Source organism: Sminthopsis crassicaudata, chromosome 5 (genome assembly GCF_048593235.1).
Source record: "Sminthopsis crassicaudata isolate SCR6 chromosome 5, ASM4859323v1, whole genome shotgun sequence".
NCBI lineage: Eukaryota > Metazoa > Chordata > Mammalia > Dasyuromorphia > Dasyuridae > Sminthopsis > Sminthopsis crassicaudata.
Window position 1 is genome coordinate 268,251,441 of NC_133621.1, and position 17,705 is coordinate 268,269,145.

At 36.8% G+C, this 17,705-nt stretch overlaps 1 protein-coding gene and 1 long non-coding RNA gene across 10 annotated transcripts in view; one reads left to right on the forward strand and one right to left on the reverse strand.

The window, feature by feature from the left end:
- Positions 1-7,355, forward strand: part of LOC141544605 (uncharacterized) — an 82,488-nt gene extending 75,133 nt beyond the window's left edge. For 3 of the 4 annotated variants that reach the window (XR_012482691.1, XR_012482689.1, XR_012482690.1), the window contains 2 exons: positions 3,374-3,475; positions 7,182-7,355. This is a non-coding gene — a long non-coding RNA (uncharacterized LOC141544605). Of the gene's footprint in view, positions 1-3,373; positions 3,476-7,178 lie in introns of all 4 variants that reach the window. The other variant, XR_012482692.1, reaches the window with a different exon arrangement.
- LOC141544603 (uncharacterized) overlaps positions 1-17,705 on the reverse strand; it is a 133,254-nt gene that overhangs the window by 69,210 nt on the left and 46,339 nt on the right. For all 6 annotated transcript variants that reach the window (XR_012482684.1, XR_012482686.1, XR_012482687.1 and 3 more), the window contains 2 exons: positions 7,143-7,298; positions 5,554-5,630 (listed from right to left, as the gene is read on the reverse strand). Coding sequence is in view for 1 of the 6 variants with exons in the window: in XM_074270983.1 (XP_074127084.1) it covers positions 5,554-5,630; positions 7,143-7,298 (233 nt within the window). In the remaining 5 variants the exon portion in view is untranslated. The remainder of the gene's footprint in view (positions 1-5,553; positions 5,631-7,142; positions 7,299-17,705) is intronic.

Sequence of the window (17,705 nt, forward strand, 5' to 3'; positions counted from 1 at the left end):
TCAGTTTCACAGGATGAATGTAGAGTGACAGAAGGTGAATCTACCTGTTTTTGTGGTGATATTTTTTCTTTCTCCAAAGTCAGGGATTTTGTTTGCATTATTTCCAACTCAATTGTCAATCTTTGTGTATGTTGGTTTAATTCTGCATCCAGGTAGTTTTTAGACATTTTGTCCCTATATGGAAGGGAGTGTTTCAAACATCTTGGCTCATCTATAGAGTTACTGTCATTGTGATGACTATTCTTGAATAAGGTTTCTTTATGTTTGGTTTTTCTCCTTACATTTTCTTGCAGTCATTTCAGGCTTTTTTCCTGGATGATTAATTTTATATCACCAGAGTGAGTAAAATGCCTTCCTGGAGCACTTGATTGCAGGAAACCTCCTGAATGTGGTCCCAAATTCCCGATACTTCTTGGCAGACTTACAACCATTTCTGTATCAAATGATGTATCTTCCTTCATTTTATTTATAGATATTTTGGAACCGGCTCTTTTTCTATTTTTCGCAACATAAGCAATATCCTCTTCATTTACTTTGCAAGTATGTTCCATTTCTGGCTCATTGTCATTCTTACATTGTAGGGTGCTATTTTGTGAGCACTGAAGAATATTTTCTTGGAAATTCATCTCTAAATTGCATGAAAGAGCATATGGCCGATCTTGTTCCGTTTGCCCTGAAAATGTCTGAAGAACTTTTACCCTTAGAGGGCCTTTACGTTTTACCTTTTCCACAAAATCAATTAAGTTATTGTTTTTGAATTCCTTTTCCTCCTCAATCCATGTTTTTTGACAACTTTCTTTTGAAGTCGTTTCACTATCAGATTTCCTATTGGATTCTGGTCCTTCAGACCTTATTTCCTTCTTCAAAAATGGAGCACAAAGAGACTGAACTTGTTTTTTAGGTACTGTTTCTTCTGGTATGCAGGTTGTTTCTAAAGTAACTTTATCCTTGGATAATGAAATAAGACAAAGATCAATTTAAAAATAGACAAACCATAGTTAAACTTAATCGTTAGTCCCAAATCGTTGTGTTTCAAATTTCAAAAATATTTAAATTTACCCTAAAAATGAAATTGGAAAGTAAATTTTATCCAAGATATTATCCAAGATATTATATCCAAGGTATTAGGTAAATTATTATGTTTGTGCCATACTATAATTCCTATCAAAATAAAGGAAAATTTCCTATTTCATATCAATCTTTTTTCCTGCTCTAAAAGGACAATTTTTTTTTCCAAAAAAGGTATTTTATTTTTCATTGGTAATTTTACATGATCAAAATTATAATACAGATATGTTTCAAATCTAAAAAACAAGTAAAATATAAAGTTGGGATGGGACAAAAAATTAAACTCATTACTCTTTTAATTCATAAGATTCTTTACTACTTTTATATGTTTCTCTAGTGCTCACTTTTACATTTCTTTAAATCAAAGATCAAAATAAGTGTAAAAATAGCAACTCTAAATTACGACTTAAGTTGGAGAGAAAAATAAATGTGATTTAAAACAACTGTATTTTCTTTTTTTTAAAATTTTTTATTATATATATTTTATAATATTATCCCTTGTATTTATTTTTCCAAATTATCCCCCCTTCCCTCTACTCCCTCCCCCTGATGACAGGCAATCCCATACATTTTTACATATGTTACAATATAACCTAGATACAATAAATTCCATTTTCTTGTTGCACAATAAGCATTAGATTCCGAAGGTACATGTAACCTGGGCAGACAGACATTAGTGCTAACAATTTACATTCACTTCCCAGTATTCCTTCTCTGGGTGTAGTTATTTCTGTCCATCATTGATAACTGGAAGTAAGTTGGATCTTCTTTATGTTGAAGATTTCCACTTCCTTCAGAATACATCCTCATACAATATTGTTGTTGAAGTGTATAGTGATCTTCTGGTTCTGCTCATTTCACTCAGCATTAGTTCATGTAAGTCTCTCGAAGCCTCTCTGTATTCCTGCTGCTGGTCATTTCTTACAGAGCAATAATATTCCATAATCTTCATATACCACAATTTACCCAACCATTCTCCAACTGATGGACCTCCATTCATCTTCCAGTTTCTAGCTACAACAAAAAGAGCTGCCACAAACATTTTGGCACATACATGTCCCTTTCAGCTCTTTAGTATTTCTTTGGGATATAAGCCCAGTAGTAGTACTGCTGGGTCAAAGGGTATGCACAGTAAAATAACTGTATTTTCAAAAAATAGACCTGCATAGATTGTCCCTTTCTGAGTTTGGTTCCAGTCCAAAGTCTCTATACAAATCAGAGAATAGGAATGGGCAAGAGAAGGCCGATGATTTTTGTATATAATTCAGAAAAAGAAATAAGAAATTATTCCGATATATATCTTAAGCACATCAACAGAATTATTGGGTACCAATAGAGTAGGAAGTGATGACTTTAAAATAGTTAAGGAAGACCTGATTCCCTGATCCAGTACAATTTTTCAAATGTTCAGATGAGTTGGGATTATAGTTCCATAATTACATGGAACAAACCACAATTATGATGCATACCTATAGGTATTTTGGAATAAATTATATTTTAAAAATTGTTTACATGACAGAGTCATATTCTATCATTTAATTTTTTTATGGTTGTTCAGTTATCTCTGACTTTTTATGACTCTATTTGAGGTTTTCCTGGCAAAGAGACGTGAATATTTTGCATTTTGTCTTCCAGCTCACTTTACTCATAAGGAAACTAGGGCAAAAAAAGGTTTAAGTAACTTCTTCGCGGTTATATAATTAACAATTATTTGAAATCATATTTGAACCCATGAAGATGAATCTTCATGACTCCAGGCCTGCAACTCTATCCACTATGCCTCTTAGCTGTTTATACCAAAATAACCTACTTTAAATTACCTTGAATATCATTTCCCCAAAATTGGACATTTTAAGCCATGATTTAAATGAGATGGCAACACTTTATTTGCCTGATTTTCACTATATTCTAAATATACAGATCTATCAAGAAAATGAATGCATTACATGTGGACAGGAATCTCATCCACAATAACCCTAACAAGTTGACAGTGAACTTCTAACTACAGACATTCATTATTAGGGTCCATAAAGCCTTCTAAAGCAGTTGTGTTCTTTATTGCTCTTTTCATGATAGAATTCTCTTTATTCTCTTTAATGAAGACAGAGGAAAGAATAGAATCTTTTCATGTCAAAGTAAGGGCTCAATTCAATTCACTGACTTGTTGATGAGTAGGGTACTATTTGGGAAATATTCAGATTGAAGTTCTATAATCAGTTAATGAGGATAAGTTATATGGTATATAATTTTTGATTGTTAAGATATCACATTGGAATGGTCATTTCCATTCTTGTTTCTTGGGCAGAGATATTCACCCAAATGATCAAAATGTGTCGGCCAGAAAGAAATAGGACTGAAGGCCCAGGTTGTGAACTGGAAACTAGTTGTGGAAAGATGCTGTGGGAAGGTAAGGCTGTATGACCTGATTTGTGTTTCCAGCCTCTCTTGTCCCTTGATTGTGCAGGTTGTGCCAACTAAGTGAACATGATAAAAAGACTCGCGATCAGATTCTATCTTACAGAAAGCATCTGAAACATGGGCTTTAGGACTCTTTTAATTTCTGTTAAGGAAGACATTACAGGGAGACTAGAGCATGAGGTATCATGAGACCATCTCGATTGAGATCAAGCTATGCCGTTAGAATTAGCACCATAAGCCCCTCCAGCTAATTAGCACATTGAACTGAAGAATCTCACCTGAAATCTTTGAGTAATTACAGTTTACCAGGGAGTTGCTGTGGGCTTAGGAAAGCTGAATGGTATTGACTCCTGGGAAATACTGGCCCCAGTTATATTTCCCATATTTCCCATAAAAGGATGTAAGGGGGGATAATGAAGAATTGATGTGTTCATTGAAAGAAGTTATACTAGACCCTCCTAAGTTTCCTCTTCAATAAAATTGTCATCACTGCAGAGAATAGAAGACTAGGTTCCAGGAATGTTAAAACCCAGCGTGCCTGGATTTCAACAAGTATTTGAAAACATTTCTCACAAGATCTTTGTTGACTAGGACAAAAATGTGAATTGTAATAAAGAAACATTTAGCCTTTTTCATTGGGCAGATCTAAAGAATACTCATCCCCCTGGAAAGCAACAGATAGCTTCATCCTCAATATTTACTCTGTTCAACATTTTACATTGATAATCAGGATGAAGTGATAGATCAAATACTTATTAGTTGATTGTAAATGGCATGGGATTAGTAAAGGCTACAGATGAAATAAATCACAGAACTGATATTACAATGGATCTTTACAGATTAAAACAAAATCTTTACAATTACAAGAAGAAACATTTCAAAGGGGATAAATTTAAGATACTGGAATAAGACTTTTAAACATCAGCTGCATATGTACACACTGGGGTAAAACAATTTTCCATAGAAATTCTCAGAGAAAGACATAGAATTATTCGCTAATGGGCCATAAGTTTAATGATGAGGTTATCAAAAGGGCTAATGTGATCTTTGCAGCAAAAGTAAGAGAATATTCTTCATGAGACATAACAGGCCTTGATTCTGTCTTCATAATTCCACATTATTATGCTTAGATAGGATAAGGGAAAGTGTAGTCCAGAGGAAGTACAAGAGATCTCAGAAGTCAGCCATGCCATATCACAGGAAGGTCTGCTCAACAAGTGGGGCTGTCTAGTTTATCGAAAATATGATTTAAATGATTCCAGGATAAAAATCACCAAAATATTAGCAATTAGAATGCAGGTCTTGATTACTTCAACTCGATTCTTAAAGTCAGAACCATTAGCCCTTGTTGCACAATATAGAAAGGCAAATTATTGATCAATAGAAGAAAACATCCCACACTATTAGAGCTGTTCAAATATACAGTGGGCTGCTTTATTTGGGTAGTAATTTTTCAGTCACAGAAAGCGATCAACTACTTTTGGGGGATACTATAGACAGGATTGGTTATTTAGGACTAAGATAAAGTACAATAACTTCGATTATTAATACTAAGATATTATTATTATAGCATTTTAATGCCATGCATTAACATTTTTGAGCAATAATAGAATTTAGTATAGTTTTCTAAAATGACATACATTTCTAGATATTGACATTCTGGATTCTTTCCTTGCCATCAGTGACAATAAATTTTAGCTTGTGTATAAGAAAGAAATCAGGACTAAGATGCTCTTTCACACGCATCCAGATCTATGATAATTCTGTTACCACAATTATTTTGTTGAATAAGGCAAAAACAATGAAATAATCAAATCATTTAAATTAGCTTCTTTGTCATTTAAGAAATGTACAAAATGCACTATTTTGGGACTGTTCCTTCACACTGTTATTACATAGCTAGGATTGGAGTTTTCATATTAGTCCCTATAATTCCAAAGAAAATCTTTTCAATAAGACATAAATACATTTAAAATTACACTAACTTTTGAAAATATGCTTCTAGAAAAATTAATATGAAAGGCACTTTTACTAAAATAAAATATCAAAAATATCACTTTTCCATACCTGTTTCTGGTCACTATTACTGAAATCTTCCTGTCCTCCATTGGATAGTCCTTTAAGTTTCAATTCTCCTTTAACATCTAAAGTAATATTTAATTGAAATTTTATTTTATTTAGAATTACTTTTCTTCTATGAATGAAATTCTCCCACCCCCTCCCCATTAACAGTAATGCTAGTTATGACAGATATAATTTTGTCTATTTCAATCTATATTGAGATAAGACATAAAATATAAAAAAATTCAATCTTATTAATTACGAATGGATCTGATTATTTTGCAATTTCAATCTACTGCAGGATTTGAAGTTTCTTGTGAGATGCTGTTTCCCATGAGCAAAGCATAGGAAGCTGTAAAGATTGATTTACATATTTACTTTAGCAAAAATTGTTGCCATTGAAATATAAACTGGAAGAAATTTATGTGTGTATGATCAATTTATTAGTTAGGCTAGAAGTAAAAAACAAATAGAATCAATGGATTTTCTCAATAACCAAAGGACATGAGGCTGGCCTTACTAACCTTAACTGAGTTTACAAGAACTTAACTGAGTAAGTAGGAGAGAACAAAAAATGGAGTCAGGAAGGTGAAGAAAAAAATGAGATAAGTTAGAGAATGGACAACATGACCAACTGGAAACTGTGAAGGAGGGATTAGCAAGAAAGCTTTCCTTCCCATTAGGGACTAAGAAATGTTCATTTTTTGAGATTGCAGAATTGCTTTGGGTTATGAAGATCACAGACCATATGCATCCTTCAAAAGTCATAGATTTACATACACAAAAAAAGAAATATAATTAACTGGATTTCTAAAGTTAATTCATGATAGCACTTTTTGACATAAGTTCAGAGACAAAACCTCAAGACATAATCAGAAAGAGGACAAAATCAAAAAGACAGAACCAAAATGATATTTAACAAAACTGAGAGAAACAAATATAAATGGTAACTGTAAAATCACTGGCAGGACTATCTCATGCAAAAATGGAAATAAAGTAAATGACACCTAATTCTTCCAGTAAGTCTAGAAGCTACTCTGATTAAATCAAGGAAACATAAAACAAGACACATTCCAGGAGTTAATTTGAAATTCATTTTAAGAATTAGTTAACCTAGAAACAGTTTGAATATGACAAAATGGAGAGTGATTCAGTAGTGAAAAGATGAACTTAACAAAAGTTTCAGAAAATTGTATGTGTCAAGGATGCTAGTGATAATAAGTTACAATGACAGAAAAAAAGGAAACAATCATTTATATATAGATTTTATATGGGAATATTCATACCTCAAGATTTTAAACTTTGAAAAAAAAGAGGTAGGAATTAATAATTAAATACAAAGACCATTAAGGCACAATAAAGATACAAATCTAATCTAGTCTCTTTCAGCTTTTGTGGAAATTGCTACACTGATTAAAGGAGAAAATCAGAACATCTTGTAGATTCTGGTCTACTGAGAAGATTAAACACTGACAATCAATTTTGTTATTGCATGATTTTACTATTTATGTTGCTTACTTATTCTAAGAGGATTGGCATGTAACAAATTAAGCAAATAATCTATTTTTAGTAAATCCAGAATATTAAGCCTCTACCTTTCTTTCTTTGTTTGACTTCCACATTTTGTTCAGCAGATTTACATGGCTTCTTAAGGACACCTTTATCAACTCTTCTTTGTTTGACTTCCACATTTTGTTCAACGGATTTACATGGCTTCTTAAGGACACCTTTATCAACTCTTTTGACGCTTCCTAGATTAACATAGGAAGAAATAAATTGCTTAAATAGTCCCATTTCAGAAAAAGAAATAGAACAAGCTATTAATCAACTCCCCAGGAAAAAATCCCCAGGACCAGATGGATTTACATGTGATTTCTACCAAACATTTAAAGAACAATTAGCCCCAATGCTATATAAACTATTTGAAAAAATAGGGAATGAAGGAGTCCTACCAAACTCCTTTTATGACACAGACATGGTACTGATACCAAACCAGGTCGATCGAAAACTGAGAAAGAAAATTATAGACCAATTTCCTTAATGAATATTGATGCTAAAATCTTAAATAAGATATTAGCAAAAAGACTTCAGAAAATCATCCCCAGGATAATACACTATGATCAGGTAGGATTCATACCAGGAATGCAGGGCTGGTTTAATATTAGGAAAACTATGAGTATAATTGACCATATTAATAATCAACTTAATAAGAACCATATGATCATCTCAATAGATGCAGAAAAAGCATTTGACAAAATCCAACATCCATTCCTACTAAAAACTCTTGAGAGTATAGGAATAAATGGATTATTCCTTAGAATAATCAGGAGCATATATTTAAGACCGTCAGTAAACATAATATGCAATAGAAATAAACTGCAACCTGTCCAAGTAAGATCAGGAGTGAAACAAGGTTGCCCAAAATCACCGTTACTATTCAATATAGTACTAGAAACACTAGCCTCGGCAATAAGAGCCGAGAAAGATTCAAGAAATTAGAGTAGGAAATGAGGAAATCAAACTATCACTCTTTGCAGATGACATGATGGTATACTTAGAGAACCCCAAAGACTCTGCTAAAAAGCTATTAGAAATAATTCAGAATTTTAGCAAAGTGGCAAGATACAAAATAAATCCACATAAATCCTCAGCATTCTTATATATCACCAACAAAATGCAACAGCAAGAGATACAAAGAGAAATTCCATTCCAAACAAATGTTGAGAGTATAAAGTATTTGGGAATCCATCTACCAAAGAATAGTCAGGAATTATATGAGAAAAATTAAAAAACACTTGCCACAAAAATAAAGTCAGATTTAAATAATTGGAAAGACATTCAGTGCTCTTGGATAGGCCGAGCGAATATAATAAAGATGACAATACTCCCCAAACTAATCTATTTATTTAGTGCTATACCGATCAGACTCCCAAGAAACTATTTTAATAACCTAGAAAAAATAATTACAAAATTCATATGGAAGAATAAAAGGTCGAGAATTGCAAGGGAACTAATGAAAAAAAAAGTCAGAGGAAGGTGGTCTAAGTGTACCTGATCTAAAGCTATACTATATAGCAGCAGTCACCAAAACCATTTGGTACTGGCTAAGAAATAGAACGGTAGATCAGTGGAACAGATTAGATACAAAGGACAAAACACGGTACATCTACAGCAATCTAATCTTTGACAAACCCAAAGATACCAACCTTAGGGACAAAAATTCATTATTCGGAAGAAACTGTTGGGAAAACTGGAAATTAGTATGGCAGAAATTAGATATGGACCCACACTTAACACCATATACCAAGATAAGATCAAAATGGGTCCATGATTTAGGCATAAAGAATGAGATCATAAATAGATTAGAGGAACAGAGGATAATCTACCTCTCAGACTTGTGGAGGAGGAAGGAATTTATGACCAAAGGAGAATTAGAGATCATTATTGATCACAAAATAGAAGATTTTGATTACATCAAACTAAAAAGTTTCTGTACAAACAATACTAATGCAAACAAGATTAGAAGGGAAGTGTTAGGATTACTAAGTGAGAACTGAGGTTTTCTGGACAATTACAAGGTGAGAACTCAGGTTGACTTGATAGAGGGGGCAAGCTCATTGGCTGGGGTGGTTCTTCCCAGAAGCCCTTGCATTATCCCACGCCCATTCTCTGGGAGAATAAAAGAGAGGACTCCCAGAGACAAGAAGAAGACTCTGAATTGCATCAGGCTTGACGGGGCTCTCTGCAGGAAGGGAAGTCACTTCTTTGGACAAGAGTTAACAGCAACTGCCTGGAGACAACGGTTCATTACAGGAAGAAGAATCTGTCTGAGAGATTTGAGTAGACACAGCAGTTCTCTTCCCAGAGAGTAATCCGGCAGCTTCTAGAGACGACAGCTCGTTACAATTGGCGTCCACACGTGGGGCAAGGACATTTGCTTATCCTGACAAGAGGAGCTAGACCAGACCTTCGCAATTTAGCGCCCGAACAGGGACAGACACGGTCCTGATTCCAGTGGAAAAGCTTCTGATCTAGATCTCAGTCTCTCTGACCCAGAACCGTGAGTAACGAGGAAACTTTGTTAAAGATTAAGTGAGCGTGCTAATAGATAAATAAGGAACTTAACTTGTTAAGGGCTAAACCAGGAATCTCTTATAGCTGAAATGGGGCACATGTTAGCTAAATTCAATCCCTGGACCTCAGCCGACTCATCCCCAGCCCCAGAAGTAACCTCAGCTCCACCCCCATTCAGGAGTGGTACTATAGAGAGTATAATCAAGATAATTGAGGAGCAGAGTTTACTTGTAACCTGGGTACAGATTGCTAAACTCTTGGCTGCATTAAGATGCACATCCCCTTGGTTCTTAGAGGAAGAAAAGATAGATGTAGATAAATGGAAGCTAGTGGGATATGAAATGAAAGAATTTCAAGCAAAAAATGGGCCTCGTTCAATTTCTGCAGAAGTATTTTATATCTACAACATAGTTCAATTAGCCTTAAACTATCAAGCAAGTTGTAGGAGAAGGAAAAGTTCTAAAAATGAACAGAGGAGGAAGTGTGAGGAAAAAAAGGAAAGATCAAGATCTTTCCCTAGAGCAAGAGGATTTAAATGAGGAATTATGGTATGATTCTCTTGAAGAAGCTTCAACCCTGCCTAGAGAACAGATTATTGACAGGCCCACATCAACCCCACCTTCAGAGATGGAGGAAGAAAGAGGGGAAGAGGCAGAAACACAAACAGAATTGCCTGTGAAGAAGCCTAAGCCTATGACAAGATTAGAAAAAGCATTGGTTAAAGCTAAGAGAGAAGGACAGGATATAAGTGATTTTATACATGCATATCCTGTGATTGAAAATACTGACTCTGTAGGTAAAAAAAGGAGAAGATATGCACCTTTAGATTTGAATACAATTAAGGATTTGAAAAAAGGTTGTACACTTTATGGGGCTACATCAGCTTATGTCAAAATGTTACTAGATGGTTTGTCTTATGAAGTCCTAACCCCGAATGATTGGAAATCCATAGCAAGGACATGTCTGGAACCTGGAGAAAATTTATTATGGCTTGCGGAATTTCATGAATTATGTAAAATTCAAGTCAGATGCAATTTGGAAATAGGAGTTAACACACAATTCACTTTTGAGCACTTAGCTGGTGAAGGTCAATATGGAGAGAATTCGGAACAGATTAATTATACCATGACAATATATGAACAAATTGCTAAGGCTGCAATAAAAGCTTGGGGTGTCCTCCCTGGACAGAAAGATCGTGGAGAGGCTTTCACTAAAATACAGCAAGGTCCCAATGAACCTTTTGCAGATTTTGTGGGACGTTTGCAAACTGCTGTCAAAAGAACTATTGGAGAAAATTCAGCTACAGAAATAATGACCAGACATCTGGCTAAGGAAAATGCCAATGAGATTTGCAAAAGAATTATATGGGGATTAGACAAAGATGCTCCTTTAGAGGAGATCATAAGACGCTGTGCTACAGTGGGAACAAATGCTTTTTACACCCGGACAATGATGAATGTGGAAAGACAGGGTCCCTCCTGGCAAGGGCCTTCTAGAGAAACTCGGCGATGTTTTCAATGTGGAAAAATTGGGCATCTAAGAGCTCAGTGTAGATATGGAGATACAGTGAGAAGACAGGGTGAGAGAAGACCTAAAACTCCATGTCCAAAATGTCACAAGGGCCTCCACTGGGCCTCCGAATGTAGATTGACACAGGGAAATGACAGGTGGGGCCCAGCTTCAGCCCCCCAAGTGGGGCATGATGGCAGCCGAGGTTACATCCAGAGAATTTTAAGACACGATCAATCAGCCAAAAGGCAATCAGATGGAAGAAAGGGATTGAAATTAGGAAAAATAGAGTTGTGTGCAGTAGAGACTACTGAGATACTCCCTGGAGAAGTGAAATCTGTTCCTGTTGAGCCTATGGATCCTTTGCCTCCAGGCACAGTAGGCTTGACCATTTCACCTTCTGAGAGTGCCTACAAAACAGTGTCCATCCATACACTGATGTGGGAGACTGGAGAATGTGTATCTAATATCCCAGTCACTAGCACAGGCAGACAACGTGTGATTTATCAACCAGGAGAAGTAGTAGCATCAGGCTTATTGTTACGGACCCCTAATAAGCAACCTAGTGATAGTCGCCTAGATTTTGACTCCAATGAACAAAATCCAGGAATATATTGGACAGCAGCTGTGACAGCTGACCGACCTATGCTTACTATTTATATAAACGGAATACCATTTGAAGGATTGGTAGACACGGGTGCAGATCATACAGTTATTAGAGGTGCCAATTGGCCCGGTCACTGGCCAAAGATTAAAGCAGACACCTATATGTCTGGGGTGGGAGGATCAATAGCAGCAGAAGTTAGTGCTAGGCCTTTGAGATGGGTATTTGAAGGAGAAACAGGAGCTTTTACTCCTTTTGTGGTTGAAAAAATCCCCATCAATCTGTGGGGAAGAGACATTTTACAGCAGATAGGATTACAAATAAGCACTTCGGCTTTTTAGGCAGGGCTGCTGTTGAAGGCCTACCTGCACTTTCACCAGTTCCTATTCAGTGGAAGACTGATTCACCAGTGTGGGTAGAACAGTGGCCCTTAAGAAGTGATAAAATTCAGGCCTTATTAGACATAGTGCAAGAACAACTTGACCAAGGACACTTGCGGCCTTCTCTAAGTCCTTGGAATTCCCCAGTATTTGTGGTGAAAAAGAAATCTGGAAAATGGAGGATGATAACTGATCTAAGAAGAGTAAATGAACAGATGGAAACTATGGGAACTCTTCAGCCTGGACTTCCATCTCCTACTCAGTTGCCAAGAGAATGGCCTCTATGGGTTATAGACATTAAGGATTGTTTCTATTCTATTCCTCTAGATAAGGAGGATATGAAAAGATTTGCTTTTTCAGTGCCTAGTGTTAATTTGGCTGAGCCTTATAAAAGATATGAATGGACAGTTTTGCCACAGGGAATGAAAAACAGCCCTACTATGTGCCAAATGTATGTTGCAGCTGCTCTTGCTCCAGTAAGAAAAGCCTTTCCAAAAGTAATATTGTTACATTATATGGATGATATTTTGGGATGTGCACCTGAGGAACAAATGTTAGAGGCATGTCTACAAAGGACCATGGAAACATTAAAGTACTACAAACTGCATATAGCTACAGAAAAAATTCAAAGACATGCTCCTTTTCAATATTTAGGATATGAAGTATATCCTAAGACACTCACAGTACAAAAGCTTTCTTTAAGAACAGAGAAGTTGAACACCTTAAATGACTTTCAAAAATTAATAGGAGATATCCAATGGATGCGTCCAGTGTTAGGCTTAACTACCAATCAACTACAACCTCTCTATGACATTTTAAGGGGAGACAGTGCTTTAAATTCACCACGCCAGCTTACAAAAGAAGCACAAAAGGCTTTGAGAGAAGTTGAACTGGCTTTATCCAATGTGGTTGAAAGAGTCACTCAAAAACCCTTGGAAATATCAGTTTTTGCTACAAAAGAGGCACCCACAGCAGTCCTTCATCAAGGAGACAGAGTGATTGAGTGGGTGAACCTCCCAGCACAACCAGAACAAAGCCTTACACCTTACCCAGTGCTTGTGGCTAGGATTTTATTAAAGGCTATTAAGAGAGTAACACAATTATCTGGGATAAGTCCTGAAAAAATATACACATTCTATACTAACGCACAGATTAATGTATGCTGTGAGAACATCCCAGAATGGCAAATTTTATTGGCCACCGCTCCAAATTTTGCACATGGATCTCCATTAAAGATTACCCGGCTACTACATAATTGGCGATGGAATTTTGAAGAAAAGGTTTCTAAGGTTCCTCTTAAAGGACCAACAATCTTTACAGATGCCTCCAAAGAAAATATTTGTGCCATATACTCTCATGATTTAACCATAAAGAGAGTAATCAGGACTCCTTTTCAATCCACTCAACAGAATGAATTATTTGCTATCATGCTAGCTCTCACTTATTACCCAGGAGACGTAAATATAATTACTGATTCAGCCTATTCAGTAGGTGTAGTACAAAGAATTGCCACAGCCCAAATAAAATTTGCAGCCTCCAATATTTATCAGCTCTTTAAGGAACTTCAAGAGCAAGTGAGAAAACATCCAGGCAAGATTTATATTTTGCATGTCCACTCACATAGTGGACTCCCAGGTCCTATTTTTGATGGAAATTCAAAGGCAGATAGCCTTCTAACCATGTTAGCCAGTAGTCCTTTATTTCAGGAAGCACAAGAATCTCATTCTAAATATCATCAGGCTGCTCGAGCTTTACATTTACAATTTGGAATCACAAGAGAGGAAGCTAGGAGCATAGTAAAAAGCTGTACAGCTTGTCTTCCTTTCCACGCTCCTACACTCCCTCCAGGGAAGAATCCTCGTGGTTTGAGACCCAATGAAATCTGGCAAATGGATGTGACCCATTATAAATCTTTTGGTCGTCTATCTTTTATTCATGTCGTGGTAGACACCTTTTCAGGATTCACATTTGCAATGCCAGCAGCAAAAGAGACAGCCCGAATGGTCACTGAATTCCTTATACAGGCTTTTGCAATTATGGGTGTGCCACAAGCAATAAAAACAGACAATGGACCTGCATATACGTCCAAACATTTTACACACTTTTGTGCACAGTATAAGATTTTACATACCACGGGCATACCCTTTAATCCTCAAGGGCAGGCAATAGTAGAGAGAAGAAACAGAGATATTAAGACACTCCTCCAAAAACAAAAGAAAGGGGGAGCCACAGGTAGCCCTAGGGAACTTCTAAATTTAGTTCTCTATACCATTAATTTTCTAATTTTTGACAAAGATGCACTGGCTCCAGCAGACAGGTTTTATAACCCACCAGAAGGGCAGTGTCCAGTGAGAGCATCTCCACTGTCCTTAGATAATCGCCAGGTGATGTGGAGAGATCCAGAAAGTGGTGAATGGAAGGGACCAGATAGGTTAACTGCCTGGGGGAGAGGGTTTGCTTGTATTTCTTCAGCAGGAGAAGGAATCAGATGGGTGCCAACGAGTCATATTCGCCTTGTCCATCAGAGAGAGACAGAAAAAGAGAAAGGCCTCAAAATAAAGGAGAAGATCTAAGAAACATCTGACACTGAAAGAGCATGGATAATAAGAAGACTGTTAAAGAACTTTAAAAACCAGCAGTAATCATTGGACTTCCTCACACAAGATGAGACTAATGGACAATGGACTTATGGACATTTATAAATTTTCAATTTATTATTATGTTATATACTTCTAGCATGTGTTACGTTACTATGTTACTATGTGCTTATGTAATTTATGTAATTATCTGTAATACTTCCCATATTGATGGATTTATGTTTCAAGGTCATGACTGTCCTATGTTCTAAATCAAAAGAAAGGGGGAGATGTTAGGATTACTAAGTGAGAACTGAGATTTTCTGGACAATTACAAGGTGAGAACTCAGGTTGACTTGATAGAGGGGGCAAGCTCATTGGCTGGGGTGGTTCTTCCCAGAAGCCCTTGCATTATCCCACGCCCATTCTCTGGGAGAATAAAAGAGAGGACTCCCAGAGACAAGAAGAAGACTCTGAATTGCATCAGGCTTGACGGGGCTCTCTGCAGGAAGGGAAGTCACTTCTTTGGACAAGAGTTAACAGCAACTGCCTGGAGACAACGGTTCATTACAGGAAGAAGAATCTGTCTGAGAGATTTGAGTAGACACAGCAGTTCTCTTCCCAGAGAGTAATCCGGCAGCTTCTAGAGACGACAGCTCGTTACAGGGAAGTAACAAATTGGGAAAATAAATTTAAAAGGAAAGGTTCTGACAAAGGTCTCATTTCCAAAATATATAGAGAACTGACCCTGATTTATAGGAAACCAAACCATTCTCCAATTGATAAATGGTCAAGGGATATGAACAGACAATTCTCAGAGGAAGAAATTGAAACTATATCCACTCATATGAAAGAGTGTTCCAAATCACTACTCATCAAAGAAATGCAAATTAAGACAACTCTGAGATACCACTACACACCTGTCAGATTGGCTAAGATGACAGGAACAAATAATGATGAATGTTGGAGGGGATGTGGGAAAACTGGGACACTGATACATTGTTTTTGGAGTTGTGAAAGAATCCAGCCATTCTGGAGAGCAATTTGGAACTATGCTCAAAAAGTTGTCAAACTGTGCATACCCTTTGACCCAGCATTGCTGTTATTGGGATTATATCCCAAAGAAATACTAAAGAGTGGAAAGGGACCTGTATGTGCCAAAATGATTGTGGCAGCTCTTTTTGTTGTTGCTAGAAACTGGAAGTTGAATGGATGTCCATCAATTGGAGAATGGTTGGGTAAATTGTGGTATATGAAGGTTATGGAATATTATTGCTCTGTAAGAAATGACCAGCAGGAGGAATGCAGAGAGGCTTGGAGAGACTTAAATCAACTGTTGCTGAGTGAAATGAGCAGAACCAGAAGATCACTATACACTTCAACAACAATACTGTATGAGGATGTATTTTGATGGAAGTGGAAATCTTCAACATAAAGAAGAGCCAACTCACTTCCAGTTGATCAATGATGGACAGAAATAACTATACCCAGAGAAGGAACACTGGGAAGTGAATGTAAATTGTTAGCACTACTGTCTATGTACCCAGGTTAATTATACCTTCAGAAGCTAATAATTAATGTGCAACAAGAAAATGGTATTTACACACATATATTTTATCTAGGTTATATTGTAACACATGTAAAATGTATGGGATTACTTGCCATCGGGGGGGAGGGAGTGGAGGGAAGGAGGGGATAAGTTGGAAAAATGAATAAAAAAAAAAAAAAACGCTGAACTGATAAAAACCACAAGGAGTAGAAGCACAACTTATCAGCTGAAGAGAATCAGGAATTTCACCAGAAAAGGTCGGTTCCAAGTGGAGGAAGAAAAAAGGCCAGCACAGACAGGGTTGGACTTGGTCCTAGCATACTGTGCTGATCAGGCTGGGGAGAACTCAGGAATCAGAGAAGCCACTGAGATAGAGGAATCTGACACAGGCTGTTAATTCTTCTCTGCTTATAAAACAGCAGTTCAGAAGAGAAATCGAGCCACTTTAAAACATAAAGCCAGATTCTAGAACCACCCCAATCCAGAAGTGACCTAAAAGATCTAGGCACTGCTGTGCAGCAGCCTTCTGCTGCCTGGGGCTTTTCCTTGGGGTAGTTAAGATCCTGAAAAGCTGGGACACACCCTGAGGCAGCCTCTAATCCACATAGTGCTGGGCTCAGCCTGAGGCAGTGGAATTCTAGTGGCAGAGGAATTCCCAGAGAAGTGGAACCTTTGAAATAGGGACCCCGGTTTCCGGACAGACACTTCCGGTCTGAGCACAGGGGCTTTTCATGTTAGCTGCTGATATCCATACCCCAAGGGAGCCTTAAACCTCAGGACAGTCAGTAGGCCACACTGCAGGGTCCTTCACTGGGCAATCCTCACAAGGCAGTAGTGCTAATCACCTCTGAGGCATTTCTGGGGGGGGGAGGGGAACTGTCTCCCAGAGCTCTCTCTTAGGCAAGTCACAGGGTTATTGCATTCTACCTCCCATCTGGGAGGAAGCTGGTAAATAAATAAATAAACTTCTTACCCCAAAGGCAGACCCCAACAGATTTTTAACAATGAGTACAAGCTGAAGAGAAGGAATGACACCTTCTACACAGAGAAAGAGCAAAAATATTCTAATATTCTACAACTTGAGTAGTACATTGTATAGTGGATAGAGGACCAGTTTGAACTTAGGCAGCTGTTCTATATATATATATATATATATATATATATATATATATATATATATATATATATATATATACTACTGTTCTATGCTATTGAACAGTAGTCAATGCACATTACTAAAAATTTATTTCTTATGGATTTCCTAAATTGATGAAATCAGGAGATCTGTCAAAACCATGATTCACTTTTTCTTACAGCACAATTGTCTGATGTACCATAAGCTTGTAGCTGATTTGGAATGTTTATTCCAGTCTATCTTGCACATAGAAAATCAATGAAAAAATGGACTCAAGTTTAGAGAGCAAAAGAGTAACCTTTATCAGGTATTTGCAAGTTCCCTTCAGACA